General features: G+C 39.7%; 1 protein-coding gene across 2 annotated transcripts in view; it reads right to left on the reverse strand.

Moving 5' to 3' along the window:
• cntn1a (contactin 1a) overlaps nt 1–17,671 on the reverse strand; it is a 68,008-nt gene that overhangs the window by 17,340 nt on the left and 32,997 nt on the right. For both annotated transcript variants that reach the window (XM_088416836.1, XM_088416837.1), the window contains exons 3-14: nt 16,492–16,530; nt 11,150–11,276; nt 9,434–9,612; nt 8,717–8,812; nt 7,391–7,597; nt 7,212–7,311; nt 6,006–6,187; nt 5,792–5,916; nt 4,512–4,629; nt 3,290–3,437; nt 1,600–1,727; nt 562–734 (exon numbers count right to left, since the gene is read on the reverse strand). In XM_088416836.1, coding sequence (XP_088272962.1) covers nt 562–734; nt 1,600–1,727; nt 3,290–3,437; nt 4,512–4,629; nt 5,792–5,916; nt 6,006–6,187; nt 7,212–7,311; nt 7,391–7,597; nt 8,717–8,812; nt 9,434–9,612; nt 11,150–11,276; nt 16,492–16,530 — 1,622 coding nt within the window. The remainder of the gene's footprint in view (nt 1–561; nt 735–1,599; nt 1,728–3,289; nt 3,438–4,511; nt 4,630–5,791; nt 5,917–6,005; nt 6,188–7,211; nt 7,312–7,390; nt 7,598–8,716; nt 8,813–9,433; nt 9,613–11,149; nt 11,277–16,491; nt 16,531–17,671) is intronic.

Consider the following 17,671-nt stretch of genomic DNA (forward strand, 5'->3'; position numbering starts at 1 on the left):
ATGTACGTCTCCACGCAGCTCTCTCACTCACTCACACCGCCCTGAATGACAAGTTTTAAGCACATGCGGCTTCATTTGAGCAAGATCGAGTATTAACAAGCTGTTAGACTGCTTTGGAGTGTGAAAATCTTACTGCAATACAGCTGTAAAGTGAGTCTTTTAGCATCCGTGATCAAAATGATTTCATGGTTTTTAATAAGGATCGTTGAAATACAAAAAGATCCGAACCTCGATCTTGCAGCGAGGCCAAATGGAAGCGCAAACATTTCAAGGGTTAATGAGTGTCCTAAACTCTTATGAATACTGTTATGAATACTTCCTAAACCATATTTAATCAAAGCAGACCACATTTTACGAGCGGGGAAAAAAGCATTATGTAAAAGCCATAAAATTCCAATGTGGCGTGTGGCAAATGTCCACAGCGCTGACCGCCGCTCCGCAGAGGGAGCCTTTAGTTTCGAAGCGATGGATGCTATCAGAAATTGCTATTTTATTAGGCCGCATAAAATGCGCCAAGAGATCGGGGGGAATTCCAATTCGCTGGAAATCATCGTCTCTCACCGGGTTGCGTTGGTAATGTTGGCCCTCCTTGTCCAAGTCGATGACTCTGCCGTCCAGGGACCAGATGAAGGTGATGTCCAGGGAGGCGTCGTGTGACGCGGCGCACTGCATCCAGGCGCTCTCCCCCACTTTCACGTCAGCGTTGGACGGGGCCAAGGTGATCTTTGTGGAATCTGTAGGGGGCGCCAAAAAGAACATACATCAGGAGGATTAGCTCATACAAATATAAATAAATAAATAAATAAATAAATAAATAAATAAATAAATATATATATATATATATATATATATATACATATATATATATATATATATATATATATATATATATATATATATATATATATACACACACACACACACACACACACACTCATTTCAGTTGTTCAATACACACTTTAAACCATTTAAATTCATACAGTAATAAATTAATGGATGAATGAATGTTACACAACCTAATCCATTACTGATAGAAACTGACGTTTTATTAATAAATAAATTAATAAATAAATATGCTGTATTATGTGGTGTAAATTAACACTATATAATTCAGCATTCCTATTTATTTATTTGGCTTAGCTTTGCCTTGTCTCAAGAAATTAGATTGCAGTATATATATATAATATTCTGATTTATTGAAATACGCGCGTGTATCTATTTTTAAAATCGTGTCTCTTTCAAACATGAGCAAAATAACATGCAGTTTCTGCATGAAATAATAAAATAACGGTTGGTCGATCTAGTAATATGTACTTTTGTCCACAAGGGGGCAGAAAAGAGCTGCTCTCAAGCCCACTAGGTTGACAGCTTATTTGTATCCACAGTTCTATCGAAACTCATGACATGTTTGATATGGAAAACAATGATTCCGTGAGAAGTGCTCCTAAGCAATACTCGCATGTAAAAGTAGCTTCTACAAGTGCCATCATTTAACATCAGCGGACACGTGAAGGTCAGACAGCACAAGAGTGATGAATCCGCCCACCAAGGCCGACATCAGCAGACAGCAGGTCGGAAGAAGCGCATTTATTTATTTACCCGTTACGGTTAGCGAGCCCGTGCTGTTGGCCTTGCCCCGGTCGTTTTGGGCAAAGCAGGTGTACTGGCCCTCGTCCGTGCGAGTCACGTTGAGGATCTCCAGGCTGCCGTCCTCCCAGATGAACATCCTGGACACGCGGAGGAGGAGGAGAGGATTTGATTCGGGTCCAGGCCTTCTCTGTTGTGCCCGGAAGCTACGCGTTTACAAGGTAAATGCCTTGAGATATGAGTCGAGTCATTCCACGACCACGCTCAGAATGCAAAACTCATATCAGCTTTCTTTTATGAAGTCAGTGGAGATGCCATTAATTCATTTCAGGCTCACTAAAAACTATTTTCTTTTTCGGATAAAACTTTAGGTGACTAATTAAGCTGCGGTGACTTTTGTTCTTCTTCACAGAGGATAAAGTAGATATGTAATTATAAATAGTCATTGTGATTCATTTGATTGATTACTTGAAAATTGTAAAAAAAAATATTTGTTTGATAGCAACATATAAAAACATACACACATATACACGTGTATATATGTGTGTGTGTGTTTATAAAGATATGTATATTAGCAGATGGGCAGAGTTAGCGGCTGCTCACTATGCACTGTGTGTTGTCAAAGAAAACAATTTTTTTGCCCATATATATATATATATATATATATATATATATATATATATATATATATATATATATATATATATATATATATAGAGGTGATGATGATGTCAATAGTTTTCTATCTTCTGATTGGCTGATCAGAGCAAAACATAATCAAGCCATTTTTGACGAGCATGCTATCATATAAATATTGATTCTGAACTCCGGGATGGCCATGATCACTCTTTGACTCTGTGGCCACCCTATTGGCCACGCCCACCCCTCGAGGAATTTTTTTTATATGCATGCAGTATTTCTTATAAACATTTACAACTGCTTGCTATTTACATTACCCGCATATGTGCATTCAACTATATCATCAAATAATTATTTTATTTCACGAAACCCCGACTGCGTATTAAATCCCTTCATCCCATCATAGAAAACCTCTAGCTCCACCCCTGTCCAGATGATGTATTGCGTGCTATTATATAGCATTTTTAATTTAATAATCCGGAGCAAATTCACGTGCCGCGGCTGCTTCGAGCGCTGAATAAAACATGCGGACGCCGAGGTGAAAAGTCCACCGTGTATTATTCCATGTGTGGATGATGAAAAAAAGAATGTCATAAAAGCACTTGAAATACGTGACGCTCCTCAAATAAAGTTGGAAAATCGGGTGAAAGCGAGCTGAAGGCAAAAAAGAAAAAGCCACGTCGGATTGCCTTTTTTCTTTGCATATTTCCAGCTCATGCATGAAAACTAGCATCCGCGCCATAGAGGCGATTAAGGGGCATATGCTGCATAGTAATTTGACCGGCGCTCCGCCCGCGTTTGAACGCCGCCGCGGGGGTTGGGAAGAAGCTCGGGGGTCTCCCGGCTCCCCCCCAGATTAGGCTTGTTTTGTCAGAGAGGGGTTTACCCGTTCAGATGAGCTTAACGTCAGGAAAACCATCAACAACATGCCTTCAGATTTAGGGAATCCGCAGCTTATTTGGATCCCTAAAACGGTTCTCCTCATCCCGTGCGCTATTTTGACCCAGATGGAAAAGGGGGGGAGCATATGGGGGTGTTTTGTGAGGGGGGGGTCCTCGCTCACCTGCTGGAGTTGGACAGGAGCTCGGTGCCCCTGCTCCAGGAGATCGCGGGCTTGGGGGCGGCTTTGGGCCGACACTCCATCACCACGCGGCCGTTTCGAGGCGCCAGGGCGCGCTTGACCGGGTTGTGTTCGAAGTTTGGGGCGCAGTCTGGAACGAGAGAGGGGGGGCTATGGATTATTGATGAATAATAATACAAATATGCCTTCGTAATCCATTTGACACTCAGAACGGCGAATCCTATCCTTTTTGCTAATGCTAAAGGGGGACGTGCTAATTGCTAGCTAGTTTCAAAAAGTAGTTGTGGTCTACGTTGCTAATGCTAAAGGGGGACGTGCTAATTGCAAGCTAAGTTGTGGTCTACGTTGCTAATGCTAAAGGCGGACGTGTTAATTGCTAGCTAGTTTCAAAAAGTAGCAGTTGTGGTCTACGTTGCTAATGCTAAAGGCGGACGTGCTAATTGCTCGCTAAGTTGTAGTCTACGTTGCTAATGCTAAAGGAGGATGTGCTAATTGCTAGCTAGTTTAAAAAAGTAGCAGTTGTGGTCTATGTTGTTAATGCTAAAGGCGGACGTGCTAATTGCTCGCTAAGTTGTGGTCTACATTGCTAATACTAAAGGAGGATGTGCTAATTGCTAGCTAGTTTCAAAAAGTAGCAGTTGTGGTCTACGTTGCTAATCCTAAAGGCGGACGTGCTAATTGCTCGCTAAGTTGCGGTCTACGTTGCTAATGCTAATGGCGGACGTGCTAATTGCTCGCTAAGTTGGGGTCTACGTTGCTAATGCTAAAGGCGGACATGCTAATTGCTCGCTAAGTTGGGGTCTACGTTGCTAATGCTAAAGGCGGACGTGCTAATTGCTAGCTAGTTTCAAAAAGTAGCAGTTGTGGTCTACGTTGCTAGTGCTAAAGGCGGACGTGCTAATTGCTAGCTGGTTTTAAAAAGTAGCAGTTGTGGTCTACATTTTGTTTTTGTGTGAAAAGGCATGTTCCTTACAAGTCAAGTTTATCTTTGTCTCTTCTATAGATCGAAGCAGAAATAATCGTTCATTGAAACAAAACAAATCATTTTGAAACAAAAATCGCTTTGAATTGATTCCGAATATATATATATATATATATATATATATATATATATATATATATATATATATATATATATATATAATGTAAAGTTACGACATGTCTTTTCGGATTGAATGAGATTGGAAAGGTCCCCAGGACTCACCAAAGACGCGCAGCTCGGCGTTGGCAAAGATGACGCCGTGGGGATTCTCAGCGATGCACTGGTACATCCCGGAGTCTTCAAATGTCAAGCCGCTGAACGCCATCTCGTCCCCGTCCAGCTGCGCGCCGCAAAAACGAGTAAGCGGGTGATATTTAAAGCGCTCCCGATTGCGAATCAAACTGCTCCTTTGACTGGGGGAGGCTTTCGGAAACGCCTGCGAATTTCAACACCCCCGATCTGCTGTCGCTGCTTTTGACGTGTTTTAATTGTTTACGACACTTTTCTCTCGACGTAACAAGCTGTTTGGTGTGTCAGTTGACTGTCAGTGGCGGGGGATCGCAAAAATGATAACGATGGCGGTGCGTGCACCCGTGGGGGTACGTGAAGGCAATTCAGGGGGCACTTGAGATTTTAACAATGTTTCTGCAGGTATGGCAAATCTAACTTGGTTTTTTAATGCTTTGACGGTTTTCTTTTCAAAATAAGAGGAAATCAATTGGAAAATGTTGCATCTTATTATGAAGTCATTCATGTATTTTTGTTGTGTTTTATGTGAATGCACATTGGCATTGGAAAAGCAATTTCCAGAAGCTGGGCCAGAAATCAAAGTTTTCAACAATGTTTCTGCAGGTATCGCAAATCTAACTTGGTTTTTTAATGCTTTGACGGTTTTCTTTTCAAAATAAGAGTGAATCAATTGGAAAATGTTGCAACGTATTGCTAAGTTATTCATGTGTTTTTGTTGTGTTTTATGTGAATGCACATTGGCGTTGGAAAAGCAATTTCCAGAAGCTGAGGCAGAAATCAAAGTTTTCTTGACTTTTTAAATCCTAAAAAGTTTTGTGTTGGTTAGAATAGAATAGAATAGAATAGAATAGAATAGAATAGAACAGAATAGAATAGAATAGAATACTTTTATTGTCATTGTATAGTATGAAATAAAATTGGGAGTGCTGCTCCTATTGGTGCATACTAATATATGCAGTATAAAAAATGAATAGCAAAAATATTATAGATTAATATTATACAATTGAATATAGGAAGTATTTTGATATTTCACAAAGAGTCCATTAGAGTTTAAAAAAAAAATTGAGAATTCTTCATGCAAAAATGTCTTATATTGACTCCTTTGCAACGTATTGTATTCCTTTTTTTTGTTGTTATTTTTGTTTTATAAAAATGCATATTTGCATTTGTGATGCAATTTTCTTGCATTCAAGACAGAAAAGAAATGAGAAGTTATAAAAAATAACTTCCAAGAGCGTGAGCTTGAACATTACCGGCTCGCCGTTCTTCAGCCAGCGGACGCGCGGTTGGGGTATTCCGCTGGCCGAGCAGGTCATGGTGTAAGCGCTGCCGAGGTCTGCCTCGGTGCTGCTGATATGCTCCACCCACTCTGGAAAAGCTGGAAAACGTGGAACGGATCGCGCGTGAGTCTACGGTTTTAAGCTTTTTTTTTTTACATTTAAGCGGGGATGGAACGCCGTGACGTACCTTCCACCGACAAATGCGCGCTGTGGTAGTCCTTCCCCTTGGAGTTGACGGCCTCGCACTGATACGAGCCGCCGTCTTGCGGCCGCACGTTGTACAGGTGTAGGTGAGCGCCCGCCATGCGCACCTCGTGGTTGGGGGGGAGCTCTCCGTCCAGCTTCTTCCAGCGGATCTCTGGGACGGGGCTGGACAAAGAAAAAGGTGTCACCAATGTCAACAAAACTACAATGTCCTGAAATCAAGTTCAATTGCTAATGTCATGGAAACTGAGTATTATTCATTTTTTCTCATGATTTGAACCAGCGTTGTTTTACTGGCCACCAGGGGGCAATCTCCCAGCAAAGAAAGCGACCCAGAGGACGCTCTTGAAGCATTGATTTTGAGTTTTGAATGCTATTTTGGGGGCATTTTACACTAGTAAACACAATCGGTCATATTACTATTATGTTGCTGCAGTATTCTAGCAATCTCAGCATGTCTGTGTTATGTTGTAAATATGTCGGTGCTTCTCTTAGTTCTCGTTGAAGGCATGACGTTGCCGTTACCAGGGAATTTAGAATGTGGGCCATTGCAGCGTGTCTGCAGTTGTTTTACTAGTCACCAGGGGGCAATCTCCCAGCGAAGAAAGTGAGCCAGAGGACGCTCTTGAAGCATTGATTTTGAGTTTTAAATACTATTTTGCTCGCCACCAGGGGGGCATTTTACACTAGTAAGCCCAATCAGTCATATTACTATTATGTTGCTGCAGTATTCTAACAATCTCAGCGTGTCTGTGATATGTTGTAAATATGTCGGTGCTCCTCTTAGTTCTCGTTGAAGGCATGACGTTGCCGTTACAAGGCAATTTAGAATGTGGGCCATTGCAGTGTGTTTGCAGTTGTTTTACTAGCCACCAGGGGGCAATCTCCAAGTAAAGAAAGTGAGCCAGAGGAAGCATTGATTTTGAGTTTTGAATGCTATTTTGCTCGCCACCAGGGGGGCACTTTACACTAGTAAACCCAATCGGCCACATTACTATTATGTTGCTGCAGTATTCTAGCAATCTCTGCGTGTCTGTGTTATGTTAGTTGGTGCTCCTCTTAGTTCCCGTTGAAGGCTCATATGACGTTGCCCTTACCAGGCAATTTAGAATTTGGCGCTCCTTATAGTCTGACCTTTACAATCCAACCTTATTATCTGAGTTTTTTCTTTCCTTTGTTTCCAACTTACTTTCCCAAAGCAAAGCATTCCAAAGTGATGTTGTGCCCCACCAGAGTTGTGGTATCCGGGAACTTGACGTTGAGGTCAGCCGGATACTTCCTGTTTGGACCTGTGTCGTGGTGGAAAAACACAACTTGAATACATCTGCATGGTTTTGAGAAGAAAAAAAAAAAAAAAAAGTAACTGACGTTCGCTGAGGGGCACCAGCGGGATGTAGTTGGAGAAGACGCTCTTGGAGATGGAGGAGCTGGAGGCGATGCACGAGTAGTTGCCGCTGTCCGAGGCCTCCACTTTGGAGATGTAAAGGTTGCCCGTTATCTGCGAGACGAAGCGCCTTTTGTCCAGCGGGATAAATGTGGGGAACTCGTTGAGGATCCATCGGAATGACAGGTCGGCTGCACGGACGCAAAACACCCGCCTGTCAATCACTCTCGGACGCTTGGCGACAGAGTTGGAAATAGCCCGCCGTCTGAATGCGACATTAGCTCAGTGGGAGTTGGCTGAATAGGCGCGAGTTTAGAAAAAAAAAACGGTGCATTTACTTGACGCTGAGAAGGATTTAGTATTCATTTATTGACCTTTCAGATTAAAATGGTATAATTCGCCCGGCTTGGGGTGGGATAATAGAGAGATGTTGTCTGCTTGATATGATCATGAGTGAATAGGAAGGAATGGAGATGAGACGGTTTCAAATACCAAGCCACAGAAAATTACATCACGCAAAAGCCAACTTTGTCATCAATTATGCATGATTCATAAACTGAATAAGATGGAAGCAAAGTGTGGGAAAAGATTTAAACTTGTTGTTGATGTTGATTTCTACATATCTAATTCAGTGGGGTTTTTCATTATTTAAAAATCCCTTCAATTTTAGATTAATATTTAAGGTCTTTGACATTATTAAAAGTATTATTATTTTGTAATACATTCATATATATATATATATATATATATATATATATATATATATATATATATTTTTTTTTTTTTTTTTTTTTTTTTTTTTTGTCAAAACAACATGTGAACTGGAATGATATTCAATAAATAGCTTGCATTTTCAAGACTGAATTTCTTGACCTCTTTATATATCAGTTCTCAAATGGTTTTAAAAGTACCCCTGGGGGGTAAGTGAAGGCACCAGATGGGGTGAGTGAGATTTTAGGGCTTCTGCAGGTGTCAGCAAATCTATTTGAATGCTTTTTAACGCAGTGACAGGAACAGTACTTTTCTTTTCAAATTACGAGCAAACCAATTGGAACATGAATCAACTTTTAGACGAATTATGTTATAGAGACTACTTTTTAAAACAGGGCATGTCTTTATTTTGTTAAGTTTCATATGGATGCACGTTGTCATTTGTGATGCAATTTGGTTGAGGGTACTTGGCTGAAAAACATATTTCACTGTCACAAATTTCCCTGAACCACTGTCTGAATGTATTTGAAACCATATGAATTTGAAGCTGATTCCAAACTTTTGACTGGAACTGCACTTTTTTTTTGCATCTCGCTCACCTGGATAATGTGGAGGAGGAGCACAGAGAAGAACCGCCCCTTGTCCTTCTTTCACATACACAGACTCCCTTTCCTCCGACGAGAAAAGATCCAAATCTGAGAAATAAACCAAAACTTGAGTTTAAGCGCATTCCCACTACCTAACAGGGTCCATTATAAGATTTTTATTAGAAATTCGGCCCGCAACTAACTAGCTAACTGGCTATCTAGCTTTCTTGGTAACTACCTAAGGAACTCACTCACCAGCTCGCTAGCAAGTAACTAGCTATTTGGTAGTTACTCCTTTAGTTAGTTAGCTAGCTAAGTAGTAGCTAACTAAGTAACTAGCTATTTGGTAGTTACTCTAGCTAACTAACTAAAGGAGTACTGGACAAAGTACTAGCTAAGTAGTAGCTAACTAAGTAACTAGCTATTTGGTAGTTACTCTAGCTAACTAACTAAAGGAGTAACTACCAAATAGCTAGTTACTTGCTAGCTAGCTGGTGAGTGAGTTCATTAGGTAGTTACCTACTTAGCTAGTAGCTAACTAACCAAGTGGCTAGCAAGGTAGTTAACTGGCTAGCTAGCTAGCCAGATAACTAGCTGAATAACGAGCTTGCTAGCCAGTTGGTTAGTCTCAGTAACTGGCTATCTAGCTAGCCAGTTAGCTAACAAATCAAATCGTTATTTGCGGTCACTTGTTTTAGTTGACGTTTTGGTTGGGCCAATAAAACTCACATCCAAACTGGAGCAACGCCTCCTGACTAACGATGGTCCCAAACGTGTTGCTGGCCAAGCAGGAGTAGCTCCCCTCGTGCTGGTTTTTAACGGGTTCTCTGATGACCAGGTTGCCTTCCGATAACCTGTAGTGTTTGTGGTCGGCGTTGAGGTCGATTTCTACACCGTCCAGCATCCATCTGCAAAAAGGAGAAACGGTAGACTGGCTGTATATACTCGTGAGTATTGCTATATTAACTGTCTACATGTGTTGCTGCACCGGTGATGCTCAACATTTACGCTTATTGTCTATTAAACTTGAATGAATTCATTGTCACTATACATTTTCAAAAACAGATTTTCTTATGGGCAATTTCAACTTGTATTATCATTCCAGCCAACTTCCATAAATTGGACATTTATAGTATGCCATGACATCTAATTGGAGGATGACACCGGTACGAAGACGTGCCGAGGATTTCATCATTTACATACATTTGCATGTAAATTGTCTGAGCTCATCATAAAGCAGCCTCCGCTTTGCTATTCAGTCAAATGAAGTGTCGGCCGTTGCCAACGACATCTTGTTTATTTGCTGTGCCCCCCCCCCCCCCCCCCCCCCCTTTTAACCACTTGTATTGACTGTTAAATCAATGTCAGCGGGAGGACAAATGATGGCGGTAATTTGCATATTGTTGCCATCAAATGAAAAAGAAATACAAAAAGAGTTATACGTCTCATTCTTTTGTTTTGTTTTTTTCCCTTCTAAAACGTGGCCCTGCCCACATTCTCTACTGTGTTGCACCAGTTTTTTTTTTTTTTCCCCCATTAATGTCGAGTGGTATTGTTTTTTATATTTAATACACAGAATACTGATTGCTTCCACTGTTAAAAAGGGGGTTTCATGATTATAATGATATTAGATTTGTAGGGACGGATGATTATCAATATGGTTACAATATCGAAACTTATTGGGTATTGGGTCCTTGCAAAGGCTGTTGATACCAGTCACAGATACTTAAGGCAGAAAAAAAAATCAGAACGAAAGAAAGAAAGAAAGAAAGAAAGAAAGAAAGAAAGAACAAGAAAATGATTAAATAAGGAATTGGGGGAAAATGAAGGAGGAAAGGCGGAAGGAAGGAAACATGGAAGGAAGGAAAGAAAAAAGGAGAAAAGGAATAAAGAAATAATGAAAGAAAAAAGAAAGGAAATGAGAAAGGAAGGAAAAAGAAGGAAAGAAGGAAGGAAAGAAAAAAGAAAACGAATAAAGAAGTAAAAGGGAAGGAAGGAAAAAGAAAGGAAGAAAGGAAAGATGGATGGCAGCTGATGAATCAAAATGATATTAGAACATTTTCTTGAAAAAAAATGTTTTATCAATATTTCTCCATCATACTAAAAACTGAAGTAGTCTGCAATTCAGAAACATTTGAATAATGAAACAGTAAATCAAAGTATTTTCCAAAATTCTGATTGCTACTGTGTAACTTGACTACAAGAGTATCGGTACTTGGTATCGGTGAACAATCATACTGAATAAAATACATTTTTGAGTAAAAAAAAGGTCCACGAAACTTCCCATTAAATCTGGACTCTGTCCTTTGTAATGTCTTCTCGAATTGCGGACACGAGAAGGTGAAAATACAAGAAGGTGAAAATACCCTTCGCACAGACATTGGGATTTACCCGAGAGGAACGCGCGTCGTCACGACGTGACGTGCACCAGTGAACATATGTTACTTGTATGCGGCAGGTGGATTGGCTCGGGCTCGGCAGCTCATGGTGATTTTGTCTTCGGGCGACTCCTCCGGGTAGACGCTGTCCACCGGCTGCTCCTCAAACACCGGCCCGTAACCCGTGGCGCCATCTGCGGGCAAAAGGCTTTCATTATTATTATTACCGTATTTTCCGCACTATAAGGCTCACCTAAAAGCCTTTTTTTTTCTTTAAAGTTGAGTTATAATCAGGTGTGCCTCATATATGGATGAATATTGAGATTGGGATTGGGAGATGGGGAATGAAGTGATAAAGTAAGCTTGACCTGTTTCTTTTGTGTGTTTACAGTTGAACAAGGTTGCTCCTATTGACATTAAGTTATTATTGAGAGTTTAAAGATATTATTACTTTGAGTATTACTATATTGTGATTGAAAAAGTTTTAAAATATGTCATTAATTGGGGGTGCACCTTATAATCCGGTGCACCTTATATATGGAAAAAGTTTTAAAATATGTAATTAGTTGAGGGTGCGCCTTATAATCCGGTGCGCCTTATATATGGAAAAAGTTTGAAAATATGTCATTAGTTGAGGGTACGCCTTATAATCCGGTGCACCTTATATATGGAAAAAGTTTTAAACTGTGTCATTAATAGAGGGTGCGCCTTATAATCCGGTGCACTTATATATGGAAAAAGTTTTAAAATATGTCATTAGTTGAGGGTGCGCCTTATAATCCGGTGCGCCTTATATATGGAAAAAGTTTTAAAATATGTCATTAGTAGAGGGTGCGCCCTATATTCCGGTGCACCTTATATATGGAAAAAGTTTTAAAATATGTCATTAATAGTGGGTGCGCCTTATAATCCGGTGCGCCTTATATATGGAAAAGGTTTTAAAATATGTCATTAATTGAGGATGCACCTTATAGTGCGGAAAATACGGTAATTATGTTAATAATTTAGTACCTGAAGTCATATTATTTGATTACTTTCTAAGCTTAGGTAAAGTACAATTACAGACCATGAGCTACAGGGTTCGAAGCATGAGTAAAAAGTTGTTGCTCACGGTCCGAAATTCACAGAATTTTTCCTTTTAATCCGAATACCTGATTATTAGAAGTAATCCAGAATACTATCCCACTCTGAGGTGAACCTTTGCAAATATTGCAGAATGTAGAAAATGCATATTTACGTCAGGGTTCATTTCAGCGGCATCCGCTATTTTCGCCGCCACGCGCAAACGCTGGCCCCTCAAAAGGGCAGGGATTTACGATGTGCAATTACGATGTGGCAAAATGGATTTGACCCCGTTTGGACTCTTAGTTAGCGCTTACTTAGAAATAAAAGCCCCCGCGCTAGAAATGAGACACCGAGGGGCCGACGGACGGGACTCGAATTAAGTGAAGAATTGCGTTCTGGGAACGAGAGAGGATTTCATCTCAAGACCTTTTTTTTAAGGAATTGAAATTATAAGCACGCACGCAAGCGGAGAGAACATTAGCAACCCTGCTGCGAATAAATTATTTGTAGGTAGAAGATGAATAGAGTGCGGCGTTTGAGTATAGCGATGACTCTTGGTGGCGGTCCAATTGTTTTACTGTAATGTGGGATATGACAGATGGCGGGGGAGGGGGGTGGTCAAAGCGGGCAGCAGAAGGCCCCGAGACACGGCGGTCTCTCGCACCCTCTGGTGAACTTGTGTCTGACTCGCCTCTGTGTCCTCCGCGCAACCCACACAGCTGCCTCATTTGCATATCGCGAGCCGCCTCCAGTTCTAGTTTCGGAACCGGCGAAACTTTCGGAATTGTATGAACTCGGTCTAGTCTTTCCTAAACCTTGCAAGTATCATTTTCTTAGGCTCAGATTTTTACATCACCAAGCACTGCAAATATATTATATTACAATTTATTATCTTATTATCCATAGCTAAATCGCTCAAAATTTTAGCTTCTCAAAATGTTAGCAATTTGCAAATTAGCAAACTAGCACAATCACACCTAAAGGCTATTTGGAGTTTTCAATACACTTAGTGCTTTTGGAATGAGCCTGGAGAAGGGCCACGTGGGCACGGGGAGAACATGCAAACTCCACACAAAAAGGCCGGGGCGAATTGGAATTGAACCCGGGAATTCTGAACTGCGAAGCAGGCGTGCTGACCACTCTGTACTGCTCTGAATCAAATAAATATTATTTTAAAAATATTTGTGACAACCCCTTTATGTTCTGCTACGCTAATTTATGTACATCGTAATACATTATGTTCGGTTTATTGTGATTTTTCACGTCTGAGCACGCTGATTAAAACAATTTTTTGAATAAATAAATAAAAGAGCTAACCCCATGTATTATTTATCATGTAGAATTAGAATATATCAATACACAACATTGAAATTGCTGAAACTACATTGATCCTTCAGTTACCTCATGGGGAATTAAGTGTGGAATTAAAATCTATCAATATCTCAAGTTTCATTAGCAGACGTAAGGATAATTTTGTGAGAATGCATCACTGAATTAAAGAGCATTTGAACACAGAAGACAAAATATTTTTTGACTGAATAGTACGTTTTACATTTTCACTTAATCGCATTTATACTTAATTTTAAAACCTCCCCATTTGCTTTACGAAACTAAGTGACATCAAAATCACAGTGGCGATTTTTTGCAAGCTAAAAACACTTTTGAGTGAACCCGCTTTGTTAAAAAGTGATCAGTCGGCACAGCAACTGGCCGTTGAGTTGAGCGCTGTTAGCGGCTAGCGCTATTAGCATCTAACGCTGCTAGCATCTAGCGCTGCTTGCTGCTGCTGCTAACATTGGAGCCACCGCTAATCGATGGCAACAGGCACTGTGAAATGCTATCTTAGCATAAATAAATATTTTATTAAACATTCTTAGAAGGCTGAATCAGCACTGAACTTTATTTTAGGACAATGTAGAGCTATTGACATCAAGTCAGCTGTTTTGCGCCGCTTTGCGTCCACAAAGCGCTCTATTTGGTTTATTGTCATGCATAACATGAACGCTTGTTGCTATGGCTAGCTTGACTGTTCCGGACAGCGTACAATAAATAAACAGCTACACGAGGAAGAAAAAAATGTTTCGCCCAAGTCAAAATAGGAGGCAGCTGCAAGAAAATGACTTTTTGTAACTAATAATCCTCCCTTTCTTTACCACCCCCCAAAACCTCGCACCATCATCCATAAAACAACAAATGTTTCTGTTCCAGTTTGACTGTCTTCTTCTTATATGTCGCCACATTGCGTCAAGCATCTCTCTGTTTCTTCTTTTGGCCGAACTTGACTTTGAATGGATTGATTCCGTGCGCTAAACAAGTGTGAGCTTATTTACACTCCTCCTACACAACAGATTATAAAAATCTATGGCTGCTTCATCAATTAAAACCTGTTTCCATATACGCTGTTTTATGTGCATTTTATTCAATTAATTCACATTCATAACTACCATATGTCAATATATATATATATATATATATATATATATATATATATATATATATATATATATATATATATATATATATATATATATATATATAATATTTATTTATTTATTATTTATTATTTATTTATTTATCCCAGTATTTATGTATTTATTTTTATTTTATATTTTTGGGGGGACTTTACACATTAACTGACCAGGAGTCCAAATGCTAATGTAATTTTTCCCAGCGGAGCCAAAATCATGGCGGGAATCATCTGTGCGAGAAAAAAATTCATGCGCCGCAAATGGAATTATTCCGCCGAGACTGAATTGGCCGCCATCTCTTGCAACTAGCTGATCTGATTACAATGTTTTCTTCTTCAGCCACAAATCCAAGTCTTTAATACCACCATAGACTTGGCATCTCACTGGATTTGTTTACGTCTGAAAAGGCGCAAAACAAAAGGCTGACCTCTCCGTGCCTGACAGAAACGAAAAACGCTCAAAAGAAAAACGAGCAGAGAAAACGCTCATCGTCGGTCCAGCTCAATGACTTGAAGCATAATTTGGCATTTGAGAAGATGAGAACATAAACTGTAACTGGACAGCTTTTAAAAGTCACGTGTGGGTGTGAAAAAAAAAAAAAGGAAGAGAAGGAATTACTCTATAGACATTGCCGTGATAAACATCTTGCCCGTCAGAAAAGCAAGAGAACTCTGCTGAACATCTCAGCGGGAAGACCACCTACACACGGTTCCCGCCTTGTGCGCTGGCTGCGTCATCGTCTATAAATATGCCAAATCACAGAATATGCAGCGTTTTGAACACAAGGGGAAGAAGCTTTGTCCTTTGCTTCAACTCCTTCCTGGGCGACCAATCAGCAAGCTTTCTTTTGCCCCCCACAGAACACCTCATGCTGATGGTCCGATTACTATTTTTTTCTGTCTCTCCAGAAAAAAAATAATGATAGCACAATGCTCAAATTGATCTGGACCAAGACAGGCCAGGAAAAAAATATGGCGTGACATGTCGATGATAGATGATACCAAGTGTGAGAGATGATATCGCTTTGACCTTAAATTTACAGCATGTGTCCTTCATTGAAGGACGGGGCATGAACAAGCTTTCAAGCGTAATAGCTTCTCTTCGGTTGTAAATCGAGTCCAAAAGCCACTTAAAGGATATGATATCATGATTTTTTTTTTTTTTTTACACTTTCCATGGTTAAATATATGAATAAAAATAACATTTGACACGTTAGCGATTTAATTTCTTATTAAATATGAGTTTTACGGTACTGACATTTTGAACCAGGAAGTGAAACGTCTTGTTTACTGAAGCCGCACCACTCACCGCGTGGCTGCCACGCCCAATTTATGATGTCGTTCAATTCCGCCGGCAACAAAATATCCATCCAGCCGTCATCTTGATTGCTTACCAAAAACAGGCATGTAAAACGATGTCTATCCGTCGTGATCATGACACACGTTCCTCCTATCACCTATTCGTCATTTTCTACATTAAAGCGTTGTAAAGCGTAAATGAAACGTTGCTGTTTACTTGGTCAACTCGTGCAAACGATCTACTCCTCAATTCTGGAACCAAAACAAAACTAAAAGATATGCTTAGGGTCGGAGTGTATTTACTCTTGTACTGGCGCTACGGGGACGGTGTAGGGGTGGTAGGAATTTCTTTGCTCGTTATAAGCTTTTCTCGAGTCACGTTTACCTGCTCGGGTGAGGCCGATGTATGCGAGGAATACTTCGAAATGCATCGATGAAGGAAAATACACTTTGGAGATGTTTAGGGTGAGAAATCAACATTGTCGCAGAAGGTTCAAAGCTCCAAAAAGTTGACTTTCCCAATGGGGCCACTTGAATTTTTAGTAAAGGCAGAAGAAGTAGTGAGCAATAGTTCTTACCTCTGTAAAAGTCGGGTTCCTCCTCATGCGTAGATGTATCTGTGAGCAAAGGAAACGCTGTTAGCATAGTCACTTACGATGGCTACAAGTATGCAAGTTGGATTCAAAAAACGTTCAAAAAACAAACACATTTTGGTGTAAGTACTTCTTTCGTAGAGGTTACTGTGATTTGTGTGTTTTTTGTTTAAACTTTGTACCATGTTACGTAATATTACGCTTTGTGACATTATGTTGTCGCGTTATGTTACTTTGGATCACTCTGTGATATGTCGTATACGATTATATCGGGTTGTGTTATAATGTGTTACCTTGAGTTATATTACATTGCATTAAGTCATTATGTTACATTAAGTTAGGTTGAAATTTTACATCGTAATATCACATTGCTACATTACATTGTTACGTTAGGTTGCTAGGTTACTCTATGTTGCTATGTTATGTTGATAGATTAGGTTAGCTTAGTTTTGTTGCGTTATATTACTTTGTTGCAATAGATTACAAAATCGTGTATTATGTTACATTGCATTATATTATATTGTGTTACATCGTTATGTCACATTGCTACATTACATTGTTACGTTAGGTTGCTAGGTTACTTTATGTTGCTATGTTACGTTGATAGATTAGGTTAGTTTCGTTGCGTTATATTACTTTGTTACAATAAATTACAAAATCATGTATTATGTTACATTGCATTATGTTATATTGTGTTACATCGTTATGTCACATTGCTACATTACATTGTTACGTTAGGTTGCTAGGTTACTCTATGTTGCTAAGTTTGTTGATAGATTAGGTTAGCTTAGTTTTGTTGCGTTATATTATTTTGTTACAATACATTCCAAAATCGTGTATTGTGTTCCATTCCATTCAACATTTTTCCTACACGCATTATTTATGCTTATGTTACGCTTCCTTTTGTTTAATCGTGTAATGTACATTCGGTATGTATATCAAGGGAGCATTATTGACACGAACATCATAGAGCGATAAAGTATTTGTTCGTACACGGTTTAAATACGATTTTCAGAATGCGGGCCGCAAATAAAACTTCACATTAATGTCAAGTGAATCAATTCGAGGCGTTAACATAATCAATAACGCAAAAGCAATGCCTGACAAGCTGTGCTACAACTATAGGTAACAACCACTACACGCCACTGTGTGTGTGCGCTCAACT

This window comes from Hippichthys cyanospilos, chromosome 6 (assembly GCF_059441005.1).
Source record: "Hippichthys cyanospilos isolate Australia breed blue-spotted pipefish chromosome 6, RoL_Hcya_1.0, whole genome shotgun sequence".
In the NCBI taxonomy this organism is placed as follows: domain Eukaryota; kingdom Metazoa; phylum Chordata; class Actinopteri; order Syngnathiformes; family Syngnathidae; genus Hippichthys; species Hippichthys cyanospilos.